The sequence below is a fragment of the Monodelphis domestica genome, chromosome 2, assembly GCF_027887165.1.
Source record: "Monodelphis domestica isolate mMonDom1 chromosome 2, mMonDom1.pri, whole genome shotgun sequence".
In the NCBI taxonomy this organism is placed as follows: Eukaryota; Metazoa; Chordata; class Mammalia; order Didelphimorphia; family Didelphidae; genus Monodelphis; species Monodelphis domestica.
Window position 1 is genome coordinate 194,221,551 of NC_077228.1, and position 20,002 is coordinate 194,241,552.

At 45.3% G+C, this 20,002-nt stretch overlaps 1 protein-coding gene across 1 annotated transcript; it reads left to right on the plus strand.

The window, feature by feature from the left end:
• Window positions 1-332: 332 nt before the first annotated feature.
• On the plus strand, window positions 333-16,106 carry CAVIN1 (caveolae associated protein 1). The gene is made up of 2 exons (XM_001363648.4): window positions 333-957; window positions 13,330-16,106. Exons 1-2 carry the CDS (start codon window positions 493-495, stop codon window positions 14,029-14,031), a joined length of 1,167 nt encoding a protein of 388 aa, XP_001363685.1. The 5' UTR covers window positions 333-492; the 3' UTR covers window positions 14,032-16,106.
• Window positions 16,107-20,002: the final 3,896 nt, after the last annotated feature.

Sequence of the window (20,002 nt, forward strand, 5' to 3'; positions counted from 1 at the left end):
AAGGGATGGTGTTGACTAGTACCGGGCTCTGGGGAAGAGGTGAGAAAGACGAAAAGGAAAATCGGATAATACTCATCAACCTCCTCGCCCAGCCCTACATTCCACCGCCCCCGTTCCAGCCCCACTCCCGGCCGCCCCTGCTGCCCTCCGAGGAGGCCCTCGCCTCCAGCTCCAAATATTCCAACCATCCTGGGGAGGGTGGGGCGCTCTGCTCCCCCCGCAACAGCCCGCCACAGTCGCTGCCCCCCCTTCCTTCGGGCTGTCCCCACCTTTTCTGGGGTAGGGCCAACCAATGGGCAGCGAGTCTCTGGGCTTTGGCCTGGGAGTTCACCGAGCCCCCGCCCCACTGTCCTGGCTGCTGGCCGGTTGCACACAGACTCAGCTCAGGTTTCCTCTCCTTTCCTCTCCCTCTCTCTTTCCGTCTCTTCTTCCTCTTCCCCCTCGCTGCTTTCCACCTCCACTCGGCAGAGCCCCACACAGCTCCGGGTAGACATGGAAAACACACCACTTCATATCATTGAGCAGCCCCTCGCGGGATACTCCGAGGCTGGAGTCCCGGAGCCGTCCCCGACTGGGGCGCCCGCGGAGGAGCTGTCAGGGGGCTCCGAGGAACTGATCAAATCAGACCAGGTGAATGGAGTGTTGGTCTTGAGCCTGCTGGACAAGATCATTGGCGCCGTCGACCAGATCCAGCTGACCCAGGCCCAGCTGGAGGAAAGGCAGGCGGAGATGGAGGGAGCCGTGCAGAGCATCCAGGGCGAGCTAAGCAAACTGGGCAAAGCACACGCCACCACGAGCAACACGGTGAGCAAGCTTCTGGAGAAGGTGCGCAAGGTCAGCGTAAACGTGAAGACGGTGAGGGGCAGCCTGGAGCGTCAGGCCGGCCAGATCAAGAAGCTCGAGGTCAACGAAGCGGAACTGCTGCGGCGCCGGAACTTTAAAGTCATGATCTACCAGGTGAGCGCAAGCTTGCGGAGCCTTCCTTTTGCTTCCCCACGCTTGCCTCCACCCTACGCCTCGTCCCCGCCAGTCCCAGACCCCCCAGCTTTTCTGAGACCTAAACGCTGCCATCCCTTGGGGCTGGGGAAGGGGGAATCCAGTGCGCTCCTCTCTGGCCATCCCAACTATGGAGAAGAGTGTCGTCCCTGTCCCCATCCCTATCCCTAGTCTGCCCCAGAGCTAAGGATCTTCACTTCTTCCGGGTGTGTTCAATCTGGGGAACAGCATTTGTTGTTCTCAGCTACCTCTGGTCTCTAGCTCTCAACGCTCTCCCTGCATGACCCATTAGATCCTGGTCCTTTTAATCTCCCCGCATCGACAGGCTAACAGGTAGCAGAACCGCCGGTATCTTTGGGGGGTCGGGAAGAGGGGGCGGAGTGGAGGGAAGGAAGGTCATCACCCCCTAGCTCCTGCTGGATACCAGGAGGCTCTATTCCCTCCCGTAGGAAATATGTCAAAAAAATGAAGTTAGAAAACTTGTGGGGAAAGCATATGGGACATTGGCAGCGGGAAAGCTGCCTTGCTTAATTTGGAGGGTCTTGGGGAAGGGCTGGGCCAAAGGGCTGGAGTGGCAGCGCCTGTAAGCAGACACTGGTTGACCATTCCCTGGAACTAGGGCCTCCAGCGGGCTTGGCCAGATATAGCTTGGTGATTCAGAGCTAAGGCATGCACCCATGGGGCTCTTGCCAGCAAAGCTGGCCTTCCTAATCCCCATCCCGTTATTTTGCTCCCCAATCGGATAGAACAGAGTCCCTCTGAATCAGCTCTCCCCTTAAATCTCAAGTGGGTCAACTGAGGAGTGAAAGATGGCCAAACCCTGGGGATCCTGGGCTCCTTAGTCTGGCGAATCAGATTTTGAGGACCTAGAAACTTGGTGGCTTACTACTCCACCCATTTGATCAGATAGGGTGGGGAAGGAGACTCTTGGGGTTGACTCTGGCAGGATCAGTAGAAGTTATTTTAGGGCTCATAGTTTTAAAGTGAAATTAACTAAAATCTCTGGCTGCACTTTTTTGGGAATTATACCCATATATGAAGCAAAGGGCTTGGCTGGGAAAACATAATAGAGGCAACTGGGCAGGCTCTTAGATTTGGGGTTTTCCCCAGTTGGAATCTCTGTCTCATTTTCTCCTTACTAAAAGAAGTAGAGAGAACAGGAGATATTGAACTTGGTACCACTCTCCTGATATTAAATGATCTAGTCATTCTGAGTGAGGAAGCCAGATGTGTGAGGTTTTAACTGCTTCACATTCACGGAGCCCTGGTTACACTGACCTTTTAGTCACCCTTTAGTAACCTAAAAGATCTAAACTTAATCCTGTGGTTGGGGATCGTCACACTGGAGAATTGGAAGATGACTGATTTTTCAACAGTGGTTGGGGTGGGGGAGTGGTCTTGAGAATGCCTCCAGTTTGGGCTGAGAGGGGGGAGAGAGAGAGAGACAGAGACAGAGACAGAGACAGAGACAGAGAGACAGAGAGAGAGGAGAGAGACAGAGAGAGAGAGAGGGGAGAGAGAGAGACAGAGACAAAGAAGAAAGAAGCAATGACTGCCCCACCCAAGGTTGGGGCCCCAATGACTTGACTTGCCAGGGATTTCCTCTTCCTATAAGTCCCCATTTACAAAAGAGGGACCTGGTTTCCTCCTCTCCTAGCACCAGCTGGTGGAGAATGTTTTCCCATGACTGTCTCCAATTATAAGTTCTGGTAGGTTTAGGGTGGGGTAGGATACAGGGTGAAGAAGAACTGTAAGAAGGAAGGCTTTGGGGAAAGGAATTGACATTTTAAAAGATTAAAATTTGAGACATTTTAGGGAAAAGAAGGAAAAAAACATAAAGGAGTCATTTCTCATTCCCAGCCTCCACCAGATGAATTTTTTTCCCTCCAAATCATATAGTGCCCCACAAGGTGACACATTATGTTTTAAGCACTTGGACAATATTTATTGAATAAATCAATGAAATATTGTTGTTCAGCTGTGTGATTCTTCATGACCTCATTTGGGGTTTTCTTGCAAAGATCCTGGAGTGGCTTGCCATTAATTTCTCCAGCTCTTCTTCTAGATAAGGAAACCAAGGCAAATAGTCAAGTGACTTGCCCATAGTTGTATAACTAGTAAATGTTTGAGGTCAGACACTTTGAACTCAGATCTTCCTAATTCCAGGCCTTGTGCTCTATCCACTGTGCCAGCTAGCTGACCATGACTATAATGAAGTATCAGCTCCATATAAATGCCCCAGGCCCCAAAGACATGAAAGAAATCTGACCAATGAGGAGAAAGCATCTTATTTTGAAATGAAGAGGCATGCAGCAAGAGGGGGGAAGAAGGAAGAGAATAAGTATTTATACTGCATCTGCTTTGTATCAAGCACTGTGCTAAGTGTTTTTTTTTTAAACAAAATTTTTAAAATTTAATATTTAACAAATATTTTTAAACAAAATGTTAAGAACTGACTCATTTAATCCTTTCAATAACCTTATGAGGTAGGTGCTATTATTATCTCCTGCATTTTACAATTAGAGAAACTGAGATAGATGTTAAGTTACATGCCCAGGGTCACACAGCTCATATCTGAGGCCAAATTTCAACCTAGAACTTTCTAAATTTCAGGCCTGTCCACTACACCATTAGCTGCCTCTATGAGGAAAACTTAGAGGAATGGAGGAGAGGGGAAATACTGCATGAAGTATGCAGTATTTCATCAATCTGTTTCCCTGTATTTCCATATGCACTCACATAAACCTTACTCTTGCCTATAATATGTATGTCACAAACTCTGGGCTAAGTAATCCAGGTCATTATTCTATGAACAGGATGGTGGGTTGTAGGAACCAGGATTCTATTTGCATTAAATGATGTGGAAAGAAAGACAGACTGGCCAAAGCTGGGGTTATTTGAATGCTGCACCACCCATCTTCAGCCTTAGAAAAGAATGGGAACAATGCCAAATGGGCATCTTAGAGAAAACTCCACTTTAGTGACTGAATGGGGAAAGGAAAAAAAATCACCAGGAGCTGTTGTCAATTTCTTTCTCCTCCCCTAGGTGGGATTTGGAGGAGCTTGTTCCCCTGGGATATTCAGCAAATGTTCTAGTTGAGGAAGTACAGAAGGAAAAGCTTGGGGATACAGAGGCACATAGTGGGAGAGCTATAGTATCTTGTGCAGTTTGGCTTTGAGTACAGGAAAAGAATGAGATAAAAATAGTGCCAAGACTTTCAGAAATCCTGGGGAAGGTTCTCACCTTTTATTGCAAAAGCCCTAGTCTAGGATTTAGGATGCTGAGCAGAGTAAGTGTGTTTTAGGGTGGGGTCTGGGGAAGGATTCATGGTCAGAATTGAGTCTCATGTCGGTGAAGTGGTCTTGAGGGAATGGTGGTCTTATCTGTGGTCATTATCCCATAGAAAAGCTATGTAATCAAGACATTAATGTGGGATATTATGACATGGCATTTATGGGAGAGAGAGAGAGAGAGAGAGAGAGAGAGAGAGAGAGAGAGAGAAGATCCCAAATTGTTGGATCAGAGTTATAGGGGTCTGGTTCCCAGTTCATTGGGGGAAGGAGAGTTGAAAAAGAAGGGAAGTAGCAGATGGTTCTTTCTAATTCATCCCAGACTCTGGCCCCAAGGTTAATTCCTCTGAATGCCAGGAGACATTGATTGCCCTTCCTCCTTTCCTGTCAAATCCTCAAATCAAAAGTTAGCTGCCTGGTGTCCAATTCTATCAGGTGGGTAGGAAAATGATAATTAATTTGATAAACTAATATTACTGGTTGCCAATGGACACTTCTAGGCAGTTATTTAGATTGTATCCAGATCCCTCTTAAGACTAAGAAGTGATTTTAATGGTAGGAATTTCAGGACCTTGAGGAAAGGAGAGATATTTTTAGGAAGGCCTTTTCCTAGCAACCCTCAAGTACTACACCATGTTTTCTGTACATAGGAATGATCTTGACCCAAATCTCTGGGCTAAAAAATGAAGACACAAAGGCACTTATGGGATTATGGCTCATGGGAATTAAAGAAGAGGAGATCTGGATAGACCCGAGGGACCTGTGGCACTCTCCTCCCTAAAATGATGTCCCAAACTACAGGTAGCACCCCAGCTACCTGGGGTGAGTCAGACTACTACCCAATATACACTCAGATGAGCCCCAAATCTTGGTTCAAAGTATATCCCTCTTTTAGTGCTGCTTTTGAGAAGTTTCAGGGAATTTTATTTATTCTCCTCCACCCCCTAATCCAAGGAGCCAAGTACAGAAATATGGTTACAAATCACCACATGTCCTCCATAGACACTGTTTTTTTTTTCTTAAAGAGAGAATACATTTCAGGCATGGGGAACAATCTTTATATATATGTGCTGGGTGCAGGAGAGGTTTGAACAGCTAGTAACCCAGTTTTCCTGTCAAAAGGACCATATGAATGCGAATGGTGTAAAATTAAACTAGAAAAATAGTTTGGAAGTAAATGACGAAGCACCTTATATACCAAGCTAAGGAATTTGCATTTTATCCTATAAATAATGGGAAACTATTGAATACTTTTGAACAAGGGAGTGGCTTGGGCAGACCTGTGCCTTAGGAAGATTATTTTAGTAGTTGGCAGGAGAGATTAGTGAGAGGAAGAGACCATAGGTAGGAGACTAATTAGGAGGTTATTATAGTAATTTCATTGAGATGTGATGAATACTTGAAGGGTGGTGGCCTTGGGAGTGGAGGGAAATAAGGGATGTTGTAGAGGTGGAATCTATAGTCCTTGACAGCTGACTTGGGGAGTGAGGGCAAAGGAAGGATAGATGATTTTAAGATTTTGGACCTAGATAACTGGTGGAGCCATCAACAATGGAAAAGAAGTTGAAAAGAGTGGTAGACTTTGGAGATTGTACACAGCCAGTCCCTCTGTTGTGTATATTCATATTGGTGTAACTGGCACTTTGACTTTCAGGCAACAGAAACCTGGAACAAGCAGTGGCTGAGCAAATGGCCACAGTAGATCTCTATTGTTTTAATAGGATCATCATTGCTTTCATAGAAATAAAGGTAGCTGACTGCTTCCAGTGGTGGTGAAAGAGCTACTCTGTGGGATAGGGTGAACAGAGATACCCTTCTTAGATACCCCAAGCTCCCACTCATTGCAGAAGAGTGGGAACAGTTTTAGAGTTCACAACTGGAGCTTTTTTTTTTTTAAACCCTTAGCTTCTGTCTTAGATTGATATTGAGTGTTGGTTCCAAGGCAGAAGAGGGGTAAGGACTAGTCCATGGGGATTATGACTTGCCAGGGTCCCACAGCCAGGAAGTGTCTGAACCCAGGACCTCCCGCCTCCAGGCCTGGCTCTCTATCCATTGAGCCACTTAGCTTCTTGTAGAGCTTTTGACTTTACATGTAAGGGTAAAGAAAGAGGCCTTCTGAATTCATCCACAACTCAATCTGAGAGGTGAAATCTGCAGCTGAGGAGGCTTTGTTAGCTCTTGTTCTCCCTGGCCTCCCCCAAAATCCATTTGACCGTCAATGTACCCATCCCTGCTGCTACTCCCACTCCCAGCCTCTCCCTTTTAACTTTCAAGACAAGCTAAGACCTGCTTTCTTCTTCTTTTTTTTTAATGGCTCTAAGCATTATCATGTAGCAGCTGTTGCCAGAGTGAGTACTTCCCTCCCTCGCCTTTCTCCAGGGATAGCTCTGTGTCTCCAAAGTCTGCCTCTCCTCCCAACTTCTTTGCTCTTGACCATGTCCAACAAGAGTAACATTCTCCTCTTTCTCCCACCCTCTTTTCCCTCAAATTTCTCTGAAAATAGTTGTGATCTCCACAGAATTATTGGGAAATAGTATAAGGATTGAGTTTTTTTGCCATCAGCTTGAAGGAACATTTGGGTAAAGGTCTAACTTTAATGGGGTCTCCTTCTTTGAACTTCTTTTCTCTCAAGCCATTTTGGTATGAAGATTGGTCTGGCTTTATCCCTAAGTGTCTAGAGTTAATTAGGTCCAGTTCAATGTTTAGGGCTGATCTGTTTTTTAAACTTCTAATCTCTTAGGCCATTTGGGTATACCATTGTTCACTGTGGATAAGGGGAGGGTGGAGAGGAGGCTGGAAGAAGTGATGTGGCAGAAGGGAAATTGATCTGAGGGGAGGGACGGGATGTTCTTCTTCCTTACTCTCTCCCCTTAGACATTACCCTATGTTCTCCCTGCCTGAGGGTTTAATCAGAGTTTGGATCAGCAGCTGTGTAGGGCTGGGTATCCAGACCATGAAGATGGCAAAGTTGTTTACTTGCTCTCTTTACTCTCTCCTCTCAATGCCTGCTTGCTTGGCTGGCTCCTTTCAAGTAGCCCAATTCATAGAAAAGTCAATGTAGGACATAAATGGCCCTTTAAAAAATACCTCCCACTTTTCTTTGGGCCTTAATTCCCTTCCCCACCCCTTTCATTCTCCCTCATCTTTTCCCTCATCCCAAATGCTTTTTTTTCCCCCCAGTTTTGCCCTAATCACTGCAAAAGTTGTATCTTGTTCTCTGATGGTTGTGTATGTTTGGGTAGGATATGGAGGCAGAGATTTCTGCTAAGAGGAAAAATGACAGGGGCAGAGGGAAGGGCTGATGAAAGGAATTTGGGGAGGTAATAGTAGAGGAAGATTGTGTGTGTGTGTGTGTGTGTGTGTGTGTGTGTGTTAGAATCCATTTCTGAGTCCCTGGCTCACAGGTACTCTTTGCAATTTAACTTCAGCACTGTGTTTTCCAATCCATCCTGGACCCAGGAAACATAATTTAAATGTGATTTCTTCCTATTCCTACTTTCCTAACTCCTAACTCCATTCTGCTTCTATTCCTTTTCCTTACTTACCAGCTTCCATCCTGCATGCCTCCCAGGATTTCAATACACTTTTCACCCACCCAACATCCCATTTAAATCCCTTTTCCTCACCTTAGCCTGAGAAGAAGCCGAAAACGCCCTCTGAGCACTTCACACCCAAGATCGTGCCCTTTGACCTCCTGCCTGAGACTGTGCCCTATGACCTGTTGCCTGAGACGGTGCCTGAGCATCCACCCTTTGACCTGGCACCCAGGACTGTGCCCTATTACCCACAGTCTGGGCCCCCGAATAACCCTGAGGAACTGACAGCAACAGGGGGTATTTAAAGTATCTGGGATCTCATGGTATCCTGATCATGGAGAGGCATCCTCTGCTAAGTGCTCAGTCAGCATGGGTCTAGATAGAAAGGGACAACACAGGTCCCAATGAGGACTCATAATAAGTGATTGTATGTTGTGAAAATTCATAGTGTAGCAAGCTATGGGCAAAAATGGGGAGGTGTGTGTGTGTGTGTGTGTGTGTGTGGTTGAGGTGTTCTCCCCTCCTGTTTTTGATTTGAAAGGAAGAAGGTCTCCCATCTTCCCAGTTTAGGATTCTATCAGGAATCCCCAAAGAAAACTCCATATCTAAGCTACAACCCCTTCTCCTGATCCCCCAGTTCATGGAACTTGAGTGTTAGAGAATAGGCCTATGGCTCCCGCACAAGATGTTTTTCTCTCAGCCCCTTCCCTGCCCTTCCTAGGGAATAATCTAGCCAAAAGCAGCTAGGGATGGCTGAAGGGAGTGGGAGGAGCATCATCTGGAGGTTCCTGCCAAAAGGTTCCCTACCTCCTTTTCCAGCTAGGAGAAAATGTTTACATTTTTTTTCCACTAAAAAAAAATAATAAAATATTTTTGCAAAGAGATTCTTTGTGTTTGCCAGATCCTCCCCTGGGTGGGGTGCCCAAAAGCTGCCAAACCCAAGAGAAGCCAGGAGGAGGGTAATACAGTGGCCCAAAAGGGTTTTAGTCTCCTTTTCTCTCCAGGGTAGGGAGAGAAAGATTCTTCTAGGGTTAATGTCTCCAACACTTTTGACTGCAACCAAGAATTGAAGTCCTAGAGATATTTGTTTTGTATAAGTCACCTTTCCCCCTACTTTTCCATATACATATACTCACAGCCTCATAATCTCTACACTTTCCTTCATCTTATCTTCTAACAGATACTTCACAAGTTTGATAAGCTTTTCCCAAATTGTTCTTTGGATATTAAGAGAGAGAGAAAAGGGGGTGGAAATTGCCTAGGCTCAGAAGAAGTTCATATTTAGGCTGCTTGATGACTGTATCTTTTCCCTGAAATTTTTTTATTTTACAACTGAGATTGTTATGCAGAAATGAGAGCTCTTAAAATAAAGGGCTTTGGTGGCTATATCCCATCAAGTATCTCTTCTGACTTCTGGGTGAAATTAACAGAAGCAAGTCCCTTCACCTCTATCTAACATGGGGTTGGTAGGGAGCCCTTGGGGATGTTGATGGGGGCCAGGGTGAGGACTATATGCATATGCTCAGACCTTGGACATTAAATGTAATTCTGGAAACCAAGTTGGATGGCAGTGGTGGTTTTGTCAAATAAAAATGGGAAAACTGAGCAAATCAGTTTTGCTCAGGAGCTTTGCCAGGGAAATGGAGTAAAGGTTGGTATACCCAGTGTGCCCAAACTGGGGGAAGAGGCTGCTATTATAGCAAACTATAATGGCTTTAGAGACTGTGCTCCAGGGTTGAGAGTCACAGGGAAACAGGACTAGAAAGTTAAGGGGAAAAATGAGGGGAGGAGACTCTCAGGGACTTCCTACTATGATTCTTAGGTGTTTTATGATTTTACAAAAAGAATCAATTCAATGAAGGAGAATTTGGAGTCTCATTGGGGTACCCTCCCAAGATCCAGAACATAAGGAAGGTGACCTAGGAACCCAGACCATAGATGTTCTCCCCTATCTCTCACTCCAACCAGGAATCCCTTAGATCCCCTTGGCATTGACCCCATTGCTTCCTGAGAAAGAGCCAAATTCATTCTCCAAACCAAGCTATATTCTCTCCTTTCCCCCTTCCATTACTAGCCCACCTCCCAGTTTCCTTCCCTCACCCCTCACTGGTAGGCACAGACTTCCGAATAGGCTTCATTCTTTATTCTAGTGTGAGAAATTCCAAGAGGCCAGGCTGTCAGGGACCGTGAATAGTGAGTCCATAAGTACTCACCCAACCCCTACCCCAGCACTCTACCCCAAATTCTGCCTGGAAATCCATAGTCCAGGAAAATGAACTAGCTCAGCTTTGGGGCTTGGGATGGAGTAACGGGGAGGACCAGTGATGCCGGGGAGGACCAGTGATGCCGAAGGGATGGGGGTGGGGGCAGAGCAGAGAAACACAATGCTGGTCTGTTTCCCAGCTGCTGCAGCAGTTTTCTTGACTCTTCCAGTAGTACTGTGTTTTTCCCTGGCATTCCCTGCCTCACCCATCTCCAGCCCCTGAGCTTAATGAAGGGAAAGGTTTTTCTCTAAAATGGCTCCTCTAGCCCTATCTTACCTAGGAATGAATATATAAATATGCCAGTGGGAAGGAAATGGACAATAACAGTGGAAGTTGGAACTTGAACAGAACTAAAAGAGGTGAATAATTGAATTCACATTTGCAGTGGAAGGGGTGGCAGAGGGAGGCAAGAACAAAAAAAATGAGACACATGCCCAAATAAGGAAAGGACTGATCAGAGAGAGGCCAGGGGACCTCAGCACTGGAAAAACCAACTCCTGTCAACCACAGATGAGGAAGAAGAGGCAGAGGAATGAAGATAATTACCCAAGAAGCCACTGATGTTTCTGAGTTAGCTGTGGTGGCCAGGAGACTACAAGTCCCAGCATTCCTTGTACACTGGTCACTGTCCACTGGGAGTTGTAGTTGAGCAAAAGAGAGATGAGGGTGGCTCAGAGTTCCGGGGACATAGGGGTGGGGTAAATTGCCCAGCCTGGAAGAAGAGGTGTGGCTCCCTTTGTCTTAGCTAACGATGTTGACAGGGAAGGAAGGAAGGAGGGGGTGGGTGTTCCTAGCTTTTTATATAAACCAGGAAACTAGAGGATATGCGAGGGTGGGAGAAATAAAGAGGAAGAGAATCTTTGTAGCAGGTGGTGGGTGTAGTGGAGACATCAAGCTGCTGTCTGTGTGTGTCTGTGTGTGTGTGTGTTCGTTCATGTTCTCATGCACAATCACACTGGGGCAAATAGCCTTCCCTTCCATCACCACCCCTTCCCTTGGCAGGGTGTTATTCCCAGGCTGGCCAAATTCCAAATTGTTTTGTTGTGGTGGATACCGCCTGCTCTTTGTCCTGGGGAATGTTGCAAGCAGGGAACAGAGGGCAAGGGGAATCCCTCTGTAAAAGCAAACTTCCTCTCACCCCTAAACTCTGGGATCCCTGAACCAAAAGAGGGAAGGAATGGAGAAGAGAGAATCTTTGAACTTATGGATTCCTTCCTTTTCTTCTTCCCTCTGCCTTCCTTGTTTCTCTTCATTCAGGAGTGTATGGGGATATTTGGGATTGGCGAAAAGATGAACATGAATGACTATGCACCTACACACCAATATGAGTTTGGTCCAGGGAAGGTGGGAAGATGGGGCTTTGGAGCCTATAGAGGTGGAGGTGGAAAAAAAGGTTTGAGATTCTGTCCCAGAAAGGGACTGAAAAACAAAACAGACATGGAAAGTTAAACAATTTTCTTTCCTCTATGAATGTGCAAGGAGGAATAGGGAATAGAAGGTGGACCATGACAGGAGGGAGGTGAGAGAAGAGTAGGGAAGGAAACATGCATTTGGCTCACATATGCCCTTCTCCATATTTGGGAATAACCCTGGCTGTAGAGAAGCCAGTCGTAACCTGAGAAAGCGGGTTAGCTATAGCCATGGCCTCTAACCTCCTTCCTCACCCCCATCCCAAGCAAGGATGACCATACTAGTCAAGCCTCTTTTCCCCTTAGCTCAAAGAGTTAGTCCCTAAGTGATAAGGAACCTGGGGAGCAAGGGAGGGATGAGAGGACCCCCAGACTAAGGACCTCATGTCCTCAAGTTTGTCTTCGTGGTGCCAGACTTGGAATCAGAACAATGTGAGTGCTTAGCTTCTGCAAAATAGAAATTGTTCTTTGAGACTCAAATTAGATGATGTAGCCAAAGCACTTTGCAAACTTTAAAAGTATATAAATATTATTTATTACTGTTGCTCTTTAAGCTGACTGTTCAAGACTATGTGCTTCTGTGACCACCAGAGGGTGTTCTGCCTCCTTTGCTGAACTAGTTATGGTCACTGGTACATGCATACTTAGTGGAGCTGGGTGAGAATTGCAGGATCAGACCTCACCCATGAGTCTGTGGCTCTAGCCCTGGAATCATCCTGGTCATTATCCTTCCTCAGTTGCTTACAAGGTAATTCATCCCAATTCCCTAGGCCTTTTTCTCCTTCTGGTCTCTCAGAACTCTATATTTCTACCCAGTGGAATTGCTTGTTGGTTCCAAGGAAAGAAGGAGGGAAGGGAAAGAACATGAATCATGTAACCATGGAAAAATATTTTAAATTAAATAAATACATTTTTTTAAAAAAAAGAACTCTGTATTTCTGAAGCTCCACCCCATCGCCCTCTCCCAGCCCTCTGGTTCCCTTTCTCTCTACAGTCACCCCACCCTGGGTATGATATTTCCTTAATCATCTTTTCATCTATTCCTTTCCATATTCCCCAGATTACAGCATTCCCCTTTCACTTCAACACAGAAACCACACCCAGAATCAATGAATAAATGAAGAATGTATTAAGTGCTTATTGTATACTAAGCAATGGAGCCCATTTGGCAGCTTCAAGTTGGTGGCAAGAACTCTTCTTCCCTGATCTTCAGTAGCTATGGTTGCTGAGGCAGCAAGGCTAACCGAAGAAGTTGCAGGGTCCCATACCAAGGCTTGCTTCCCAGGGTGATAGTTTCAGCTGCAAGGCAAAAAAAAAAAAAGCCTTGTGAGTGATCACTAGTGAGTTATCTAGTGCTGCCCCTCCCAGGGCTCTTGGGGTTGGTCAGCAGTTCATTGGTGGAGAAAGATGGTCCTGGGGACAGTTAGGTGACTCAAGGGATTAAGAGCCAGGTCTAGAGAGGAGCAGTCCTGGGTTCAAATGTGACCTCAGATACTTCCTAGTTGTGTGACCCTGGGCAAGTCGCTTAACCCCCATTGCCTAGCTCTTGCTGTTCTTCTGCCTTGGAACGGATGCACAGTATTGATTTTAAAACAGAAGGTAAGGCAGGGAGGGAGAGAAGGTAATTGGAAAGAAAGGAAGGAAGGAAGGCCCCTTCTCTACAGTGATTGCTCCCTTCAGTGATAGCTGGGCAGATAGTTTGGGAGTTAGTGTAATTCCCAAAGGTTTTGGGTTCATGGTTCTAGACTATCTCAGAAACACATTTTGGTTGTGTCCATTGAGCTCTGATTTCTCTTCTTTCCCTTGAATCATTTTCTATGTTCTCCCCACCAGGATGAAGTTAAGCTTCCAGCCAAATTAAGCATCAGCAAATCCCTGAAGGAATCTGAGTTGCTGCCAGAGAAGGAAGGTGATGAGTTGGGTGAGGGGATAGAGAAGCCTGAAGATGATGCTACTCTGGAATTGTCTTCTGATGAGGCAGTAGAAGTAGAGGAGATCATTGAGGAGTCCAGAGCTGAGCGAATCAAGAGAAGTGGTCTTCGGCGAGTGGATGACTTCAAGAAAGCATTCTCCAAGGAGAAAATGGAGAAGACGAAGGTTCGAACCAGGGAGAATCTGGAAAAGACCCGACTGAAGACCAAAGAGAACCTGGAGAAGACAAGGCACAATCTGGAGAAGAGAATGAACAAGCTGGGCACAAGGATTGTGACAGCTGAGCGCCGGGAGAAGATGAAGACATCCCGAGACAAGCTCCGCAAATCTTTCACCCCTGACCACGTCGTCTATGCCCGTTCTAAGACTGCTGTCTACAAGGTGCCACCCTTCACCTTCCATGTCAAGAAGATTCGAGAGGGAGAGGTCGAGGTTGTCAAGGCCACAGAAATGGTGGAGGTTGGAGGTGAAGAGGATGGAATTGAAGATGATGGTGGTGAGGGCACCGACCTTCTGAGAGGGAGCAGCCCTGACATGCACACCCTGCTGGAAATCACTGAGGAATCAGATGCTGTGCTAGTGGACAAGAGTGATAGCGACTGAGTGGGACAGAGAGGGAAAGGGAAAGGAAGAGCCGTGCTCTCTGGAAGCTCTGGGGATGGAGGAGTAGGGAAGAAGCCTACTCCCTACTCCTCCATCCTCAGGTTCTTTCTTATTTTGAACTCTCTCTTTCTCTGTTTCATTCTGTCTGTCTCTCACTCTCTTGGCCTCAAACTGGGGCATTGGCCGAGAGTTTTATAAATTGAAAATACATCCTTAAGAATTCACCCCTTCCCTTCCATTTCCCTGCCTTTTATGAGGAAAGGAAACTTTGGCAGAACCTACCACTATAATATGCTTAGTGGTAGAAAGGTGAAAGAGGCACCACTTGTTTTCTAATTTTCCAGTTTGGGGTCCCCCAGAAGAGGTTGCTGCCCTTTCCATTACAGGGCCATCAAAAACCCTCAAAGATGCTATAGTCCTCTCTTCCTCATCCCTTCCCAGCTCTCATTCCTGCCTTTGTAGTCTTCCCATACACAAGTTATACTTACTGTAAACATACCCCTAACCTTTACCTTTTCGGGGTTTAAGTCATATCCACCCCTACAGGAAATGAAAGTCTATTCTTGAAAGAATATGAAGGCAGTTTGGGATTTGGAGCAGTAGAATATGAAGCAAACAGGGCCATGATAATTGTCCAGAGGTAGGGTTTAGGGAGGGAGAGCAGATATCCAGGCCAGGTTCCATCATAGTCTAGGTCCTAGCATAAAAGGACTGGAGCCAAGTGGAGGCCTAAAGGGATATATACATCCACATGCACACAGCCATGCAGGCACGTACACACATGGCTGTGTGGGAGGATGGATTACAGGAAGGTGGGGTTTGGAGAAAGAGGGGAAAAGAGATGCCACTCCCTAGTAGTATGGAGAACAGACTAGGCATCCAGCCAGTGCCCAAGAGTACAGCAGATCCATTGCCAGCTGCAGGAGGAAGGGTTGAGAAGGGGCAAATGTCAAGCTTAAAGCCCCAGCTTGGCTATAAGATTTGGGGACAAGCTCTCTGCCTTGGTTGATTGACCTGCTGTGATAACCCGGTACACCTGACAGTGTCAAGAGAGCCAAAACAAGCTTTCCCCCCCTGGCTGAGTAATACAAGGAAGGGGCTGCCCCATTTCTCATTGCCCAGCTGTGTCTGGATCAGTGAAATGCAAAGTTGCAGGAATGGAAAACTATGGATAGCTAGGATTTGGGAGGCAGTCAGGGGCACAAGTGCCTCTGATAATAAGAGACAGGTGATGTGTGTGTGTGTGTAACAGAGAAGGACAGATGGAGAAGAAGAGAGAAAACTGGGTTAGGGGATCTGTATGTATACCGTATCCCAAGTTTACTTGTGGCACTGTCTGGTGGTTTGCTTGGTATTCTCCTGTCACTTCCCAGAGACAGGCACAGTTTTGTTTTCCCTGCCTCAGGGGGTTCCTCTCCAGTTTCTTTTGGGGGTGAGATACTGTTTGCTATTGGCAGGACTTGGTCTCTGCTGCCTTTTGACTAGATTCCCTTCTGGATCCCTTAGGGCCAACCCTACTCCCTTAACCCAGTTTCCCTCGGGGGACTGAACTACAGAGGTAGCCTAGCCCTAATGAAGACTTCAATTCTACACTTTGGTCAAGGCCAAGAGCTGGGGGCTTTGTCCTTCTAAGCTGAATACCCACTTCTTCCTTTCTCACTCCTTCCCCTTTCATTTCTTCCTCCCAAAAGCTGCCTTGCTTTATGAGTATTTTATACTTACTGTAGAAATGCATTCAGCTATTTTCAGCCATGGTTGGGGTGGGGGTGGGGCCATTTCTGAGAAGGGAACTTAGGGACACAAACCTCTTTTATACATGCTTTGCTTCTTTTTTTTTCCCCTTTTGTTCCCTTCCTCCTCTGGAGAGATGAAGAAATAGTTCATGGAGGATGGGGTATGGGTGGGGCCCAGGATCCCTTGGTGCTGATGGGCTGGTGGGGGCCAGGCTTTCAAAGGAGTGGGAGGAGGTGGGAGGGGCAGAGCAATGAAACCATTTCTCTTGGGTTCCTGGGTTTGTAGTCTCTTGGGACTACATCCTGGTAATTAGCCTGACCAATAAACCTGCTTTTCTAAAAGGACTTGTATTGGACTATACTTCTCCAGAGATGCTGTTGGAGCAACCATACCTCCCTACCATGTCTTAGAAATTTTATACTTGGATTCAGTCCTTTATGACCAAGATCTTCAAACCTAGGGATATTCCCTGAATAGTCTGAGAGCTTCCCTGAGAATTAGGGGTAGTGTCATGGGGAGGATAGAGGAGGAGGAGATTTTAAGGAAAAACAAAGTATTAAAACTGTTGTGAGGACCTGGATTTAAATCCTGACTCTGACATTGCTCATGTGACCGTGGACAAACTACTTCCCCAGAACTTGTTTCCTCATCTATAAAACCTGGAGGGCAGCTAGGTGCACCAGGTCTGGAGTCAGGAGGACTTGGGTTTGAATCTGACCTCAAGCAGTTCCTAGGGTCCTATGTGACCCTGGGCAAGTCACTTAACCCTGACTGCTGAGCTCTTGCCATTCTTATGTCTTGGATTTGTTAATAAGACAGAAAGCAAGAGTTAAAAAAAAAAGCAAACAAATCAGGAGGTTGGACGAGATGGCCCCCAAAGTCCTTTCCACTGCTAATTCCCTTGTGGAACTGGTTGTAGTTGAGAAAGGGCCAAGAGTTCTTTAGTATTAGCAAAAGCAACCTGTTTTCTGCTCCATATAGCCAGACTCCTTCCTTACCTAACCAGACTCTCAGGCCCATCCCAGCCCTCTACTTGTCCCCCTCCCACGTCCCAAAACACACACCCTGAGAAGATGCAAAGAGAAACCAGTGTTGGTTAGAGAAATTTAGAACTTAAGTCAGCCTCCCAGTCCCCTGAGAGGGATAGGAAATGAGCAGAAGCCATCTCATCCAGCAAGATGGCCATCCTAAGAATTCTGCTTATTTCTGGATTAGAATCCAGATTTGCTAAAGGACAGCAACAAAGCCTCATGCTCCAATTGAGGGAAAAAGGCAGGTAATTCCAGGGACAATTGAAAGATCTTGTCAGGGCTAGTTGTATAAATCTGTACTCATTCCTCCTATACCGATTCTCCCCAGTGCCAAGCCTCTCCATCCATAAGAATAAGGCTCCTCATTCTCCCTACACTGTTTTTGTCAGTCATGCCTTTCCCCAATCAAGCTCAGCTCCAACTTTCTTCTAGGGTGGGAGTGGGGTGCCTCACAGGCAGCTTGAAGTTGTAGTTTGTGCACATGAACTTGAAAACAATTGCCAGCAATGCTCTAGATCAGCAGTTCTCAACCTGTGGGGGTCGAAAAACCAAAACACAGGGGTTGCCTAAAGCCATCGGAAAATACATATTTCTGATGGCTTTAGCTGCTACTTTACAGCAAGATCTCGGGAAGAACAGGGACCCTGCTGCCCACACATTGTACTAATATTAGTTACCTATAAGCAGCCCTTCCCCTATGAGGGGGATGGATTTACCCTGTTGCTTGGAGATTGGACTCAAACAGAGACCCAGAGAGAGCACCCGGGGGGGTTGGCTCCAGAGGGGTTAAGAACGAGTCCTGGAGGGGATAACTCCTGGAGCAGATAACAGAGCCGAGTAACCCCAGCAAAGTGAAGCCTCAGCTTAAGCTGGAGGGAGACGACAGGAAGAAGAAGTCAGCGTCTGTGGACCCCCTCTCCAGGCAGGACTTATCTCCCATCCCAGTGCTCAGGCTGCCTCTTGTTGGATTAATATTTCTCAACATATAATTAAATATTGTTTTTGTGATTAATCACTATGTTTAAATAATGTTTGATTTGTAGCAATGAGAATACATAATGCATATCAGATATTTACATTCCAAATCATAACTGTAGCAAAATTACAGTTTTGAAGTAGCCACCAAAATAATTTTTTGGTTTGGGGTCACTGCAACATGAGGAACTGTATTGTGGGGTCACTGGCATTAGAAAGGTTGAGAACCAGTGCTCTAGATGATATCAGAGGTTCCATGCCTAAAACAATCATCCTAAAAAGTTCATGATAGCCTATTATCTATTGTTCACATTCTATACAGTGCTAAGCCATTTTCCTTCATATATCTCGCAGATCCAGGTTATTATTCTCAATTGTAATGGACAGAGGTAGAGCTGGTCTTGTACATAACAGGTAAAGTAGATAACTGATCAGATAATGGAATCTGAGGGGCCTACAAATCTCTATGGTCCCAACATTTTCTCCACCATTTTGTCATGGCACACTGCCCTTCTTACTAGCTCAGAAATTTCCATCATTCCCTCCAACATAATTACCTCTCAAAATTAGACAAGTTAGGATTAGAGTTATAGTTAATGGTTAAACTAGACAATAAAGTAGTGTGTATGTATACATATCATTGTTGTTTCTTCATTTTCAAAGAAAACCAATACTATCACAGGGTAATATCTTGATTTGAATTTATTTTAAGTGAGGAAGAGTTGCACATCAGCCTTACTCCCTCTTCCAGAGTCATCTAGTCCAGTAGCAAGACAAAAGTCAGGATGATCGGTCTGGATGAAGTAGATGATCTTGGCATCTTCAATATCTGACCAAGCTCTGGACACCTACTTCAGCAGCCTTCATGGTTGTTGGAACAAATTGTTCTCATCCCATTCTCCTGGGGAAGTCTTCATATGCTTGAGGTAGACATCTCCCTAAGTCATTGACATGTTTAAAGCCTGTTGGTCACCATCAATCTTAGCCCAACTGCTAAGATGGATGTGGTTGATGCAAATGCTATAGCTTCTTGGAAGTACAGGTGAGAGTTGGGTGAAGGGTGGGTAACTAGCCCTCAAAAGGGCATCAGTGTGTGTGTGTGTGTGTGTGTGTGTGTGTGTGTGTGTTTGTGTGTAGTCTTCAGAAACAGAATAGTAGAAAAAGTGGTAGACCCACTAGTTAGAGCATCCTAAGACTTAGAATGGAGGAGAACCTTAGATATTATCTAGTCCACATCTAATTTTACAAAAGAAGTAATATTGAAGATTGAAAGGGGATGGTTTACCTAAAGATTCAGATAATGATAGAGCTGAGATTTGAATGCAGGTCAAACCTGTCTCTTCAAATTCGGGACTCTCTTCTCTATTATAATATATTCTTTATTAGACTAGATAGATATGATATGATATAAATGAGATATATAAGACCTGTGCTGAAGTTCCATATATATATACACATAATTCTTTGGAAACAGTCACAGTCATTGTTCCCTAAGGAAAGGATAATTTCCAAAGGCAAAGAAGACTTAACAGCATCAGTGAACAAAGTATATCTATTTGATGAGTTAACATGTTTAATAAGTTTCAGTTAATTATTAACCATTAAAAAAGTAAAACAACAAATGATCTTATTTTTCTATGTCTTAACCTCAGTAAGAATCATCTAATAAAAATCCACGACAATTCTAATGCTTGAGAAACTTTGGGTTAATTCCATTCCACAAATTTCAGGTAGAGTATATTCACCACAGTTAGAAGGCACAGAGCATGTCTAGATACAACTTTTTGTTGTTGTTGCTGATGTAAAAAATCCATCAGAAAATGGCAGCTATAATACCTTTCATGATTTAGGGTAAGAGATGCTCCACCACTGAAGACCATCTGTGTAATGTTGAACAAACAAGTCTCAGTCTTACCATTTATGTAACTTTGAACCAGTCTTAATCTCTCTGGGTCTCCATTTTTTTATTCATAAAATGAGGGGAGTTGGATTAAAATCTAATCATAAGATGATCTCTAAGGTTCTATTCAGGTGTAGCTTTAACCAAAAATAAATTTGTTAAAATATATTTATAAACTGGGATCAGAGGGTTGAAATTTTGACTCTCTCCAGAACTTTAGGATAGATTAAACTCATTCCATAATGGATTTGTCCAAAGTGCTTGGAGCTAGATCCTAATAGAATAACCTGAGTGACTGTAAATTTTGTCATTTTAGGGTGGCAGGTGAGTT

Bases quoted from the DNA above. Each gene is read 5' to 3' on its own strand.
- CAVIN1 (XM_001363648.4), top strand. From the start codon at position 493: ATGGAAAACACACCACTTCATATCATTGAGCAGCCCCTCGCGGGATAC. The intron at 958-13,329 runs GTGAGCGCAAGC...TCTCCCCACCAG, and splicing joins TTAAAGTCATGATCTACCAG to GATGAAGTTAAGCTTCCAGC.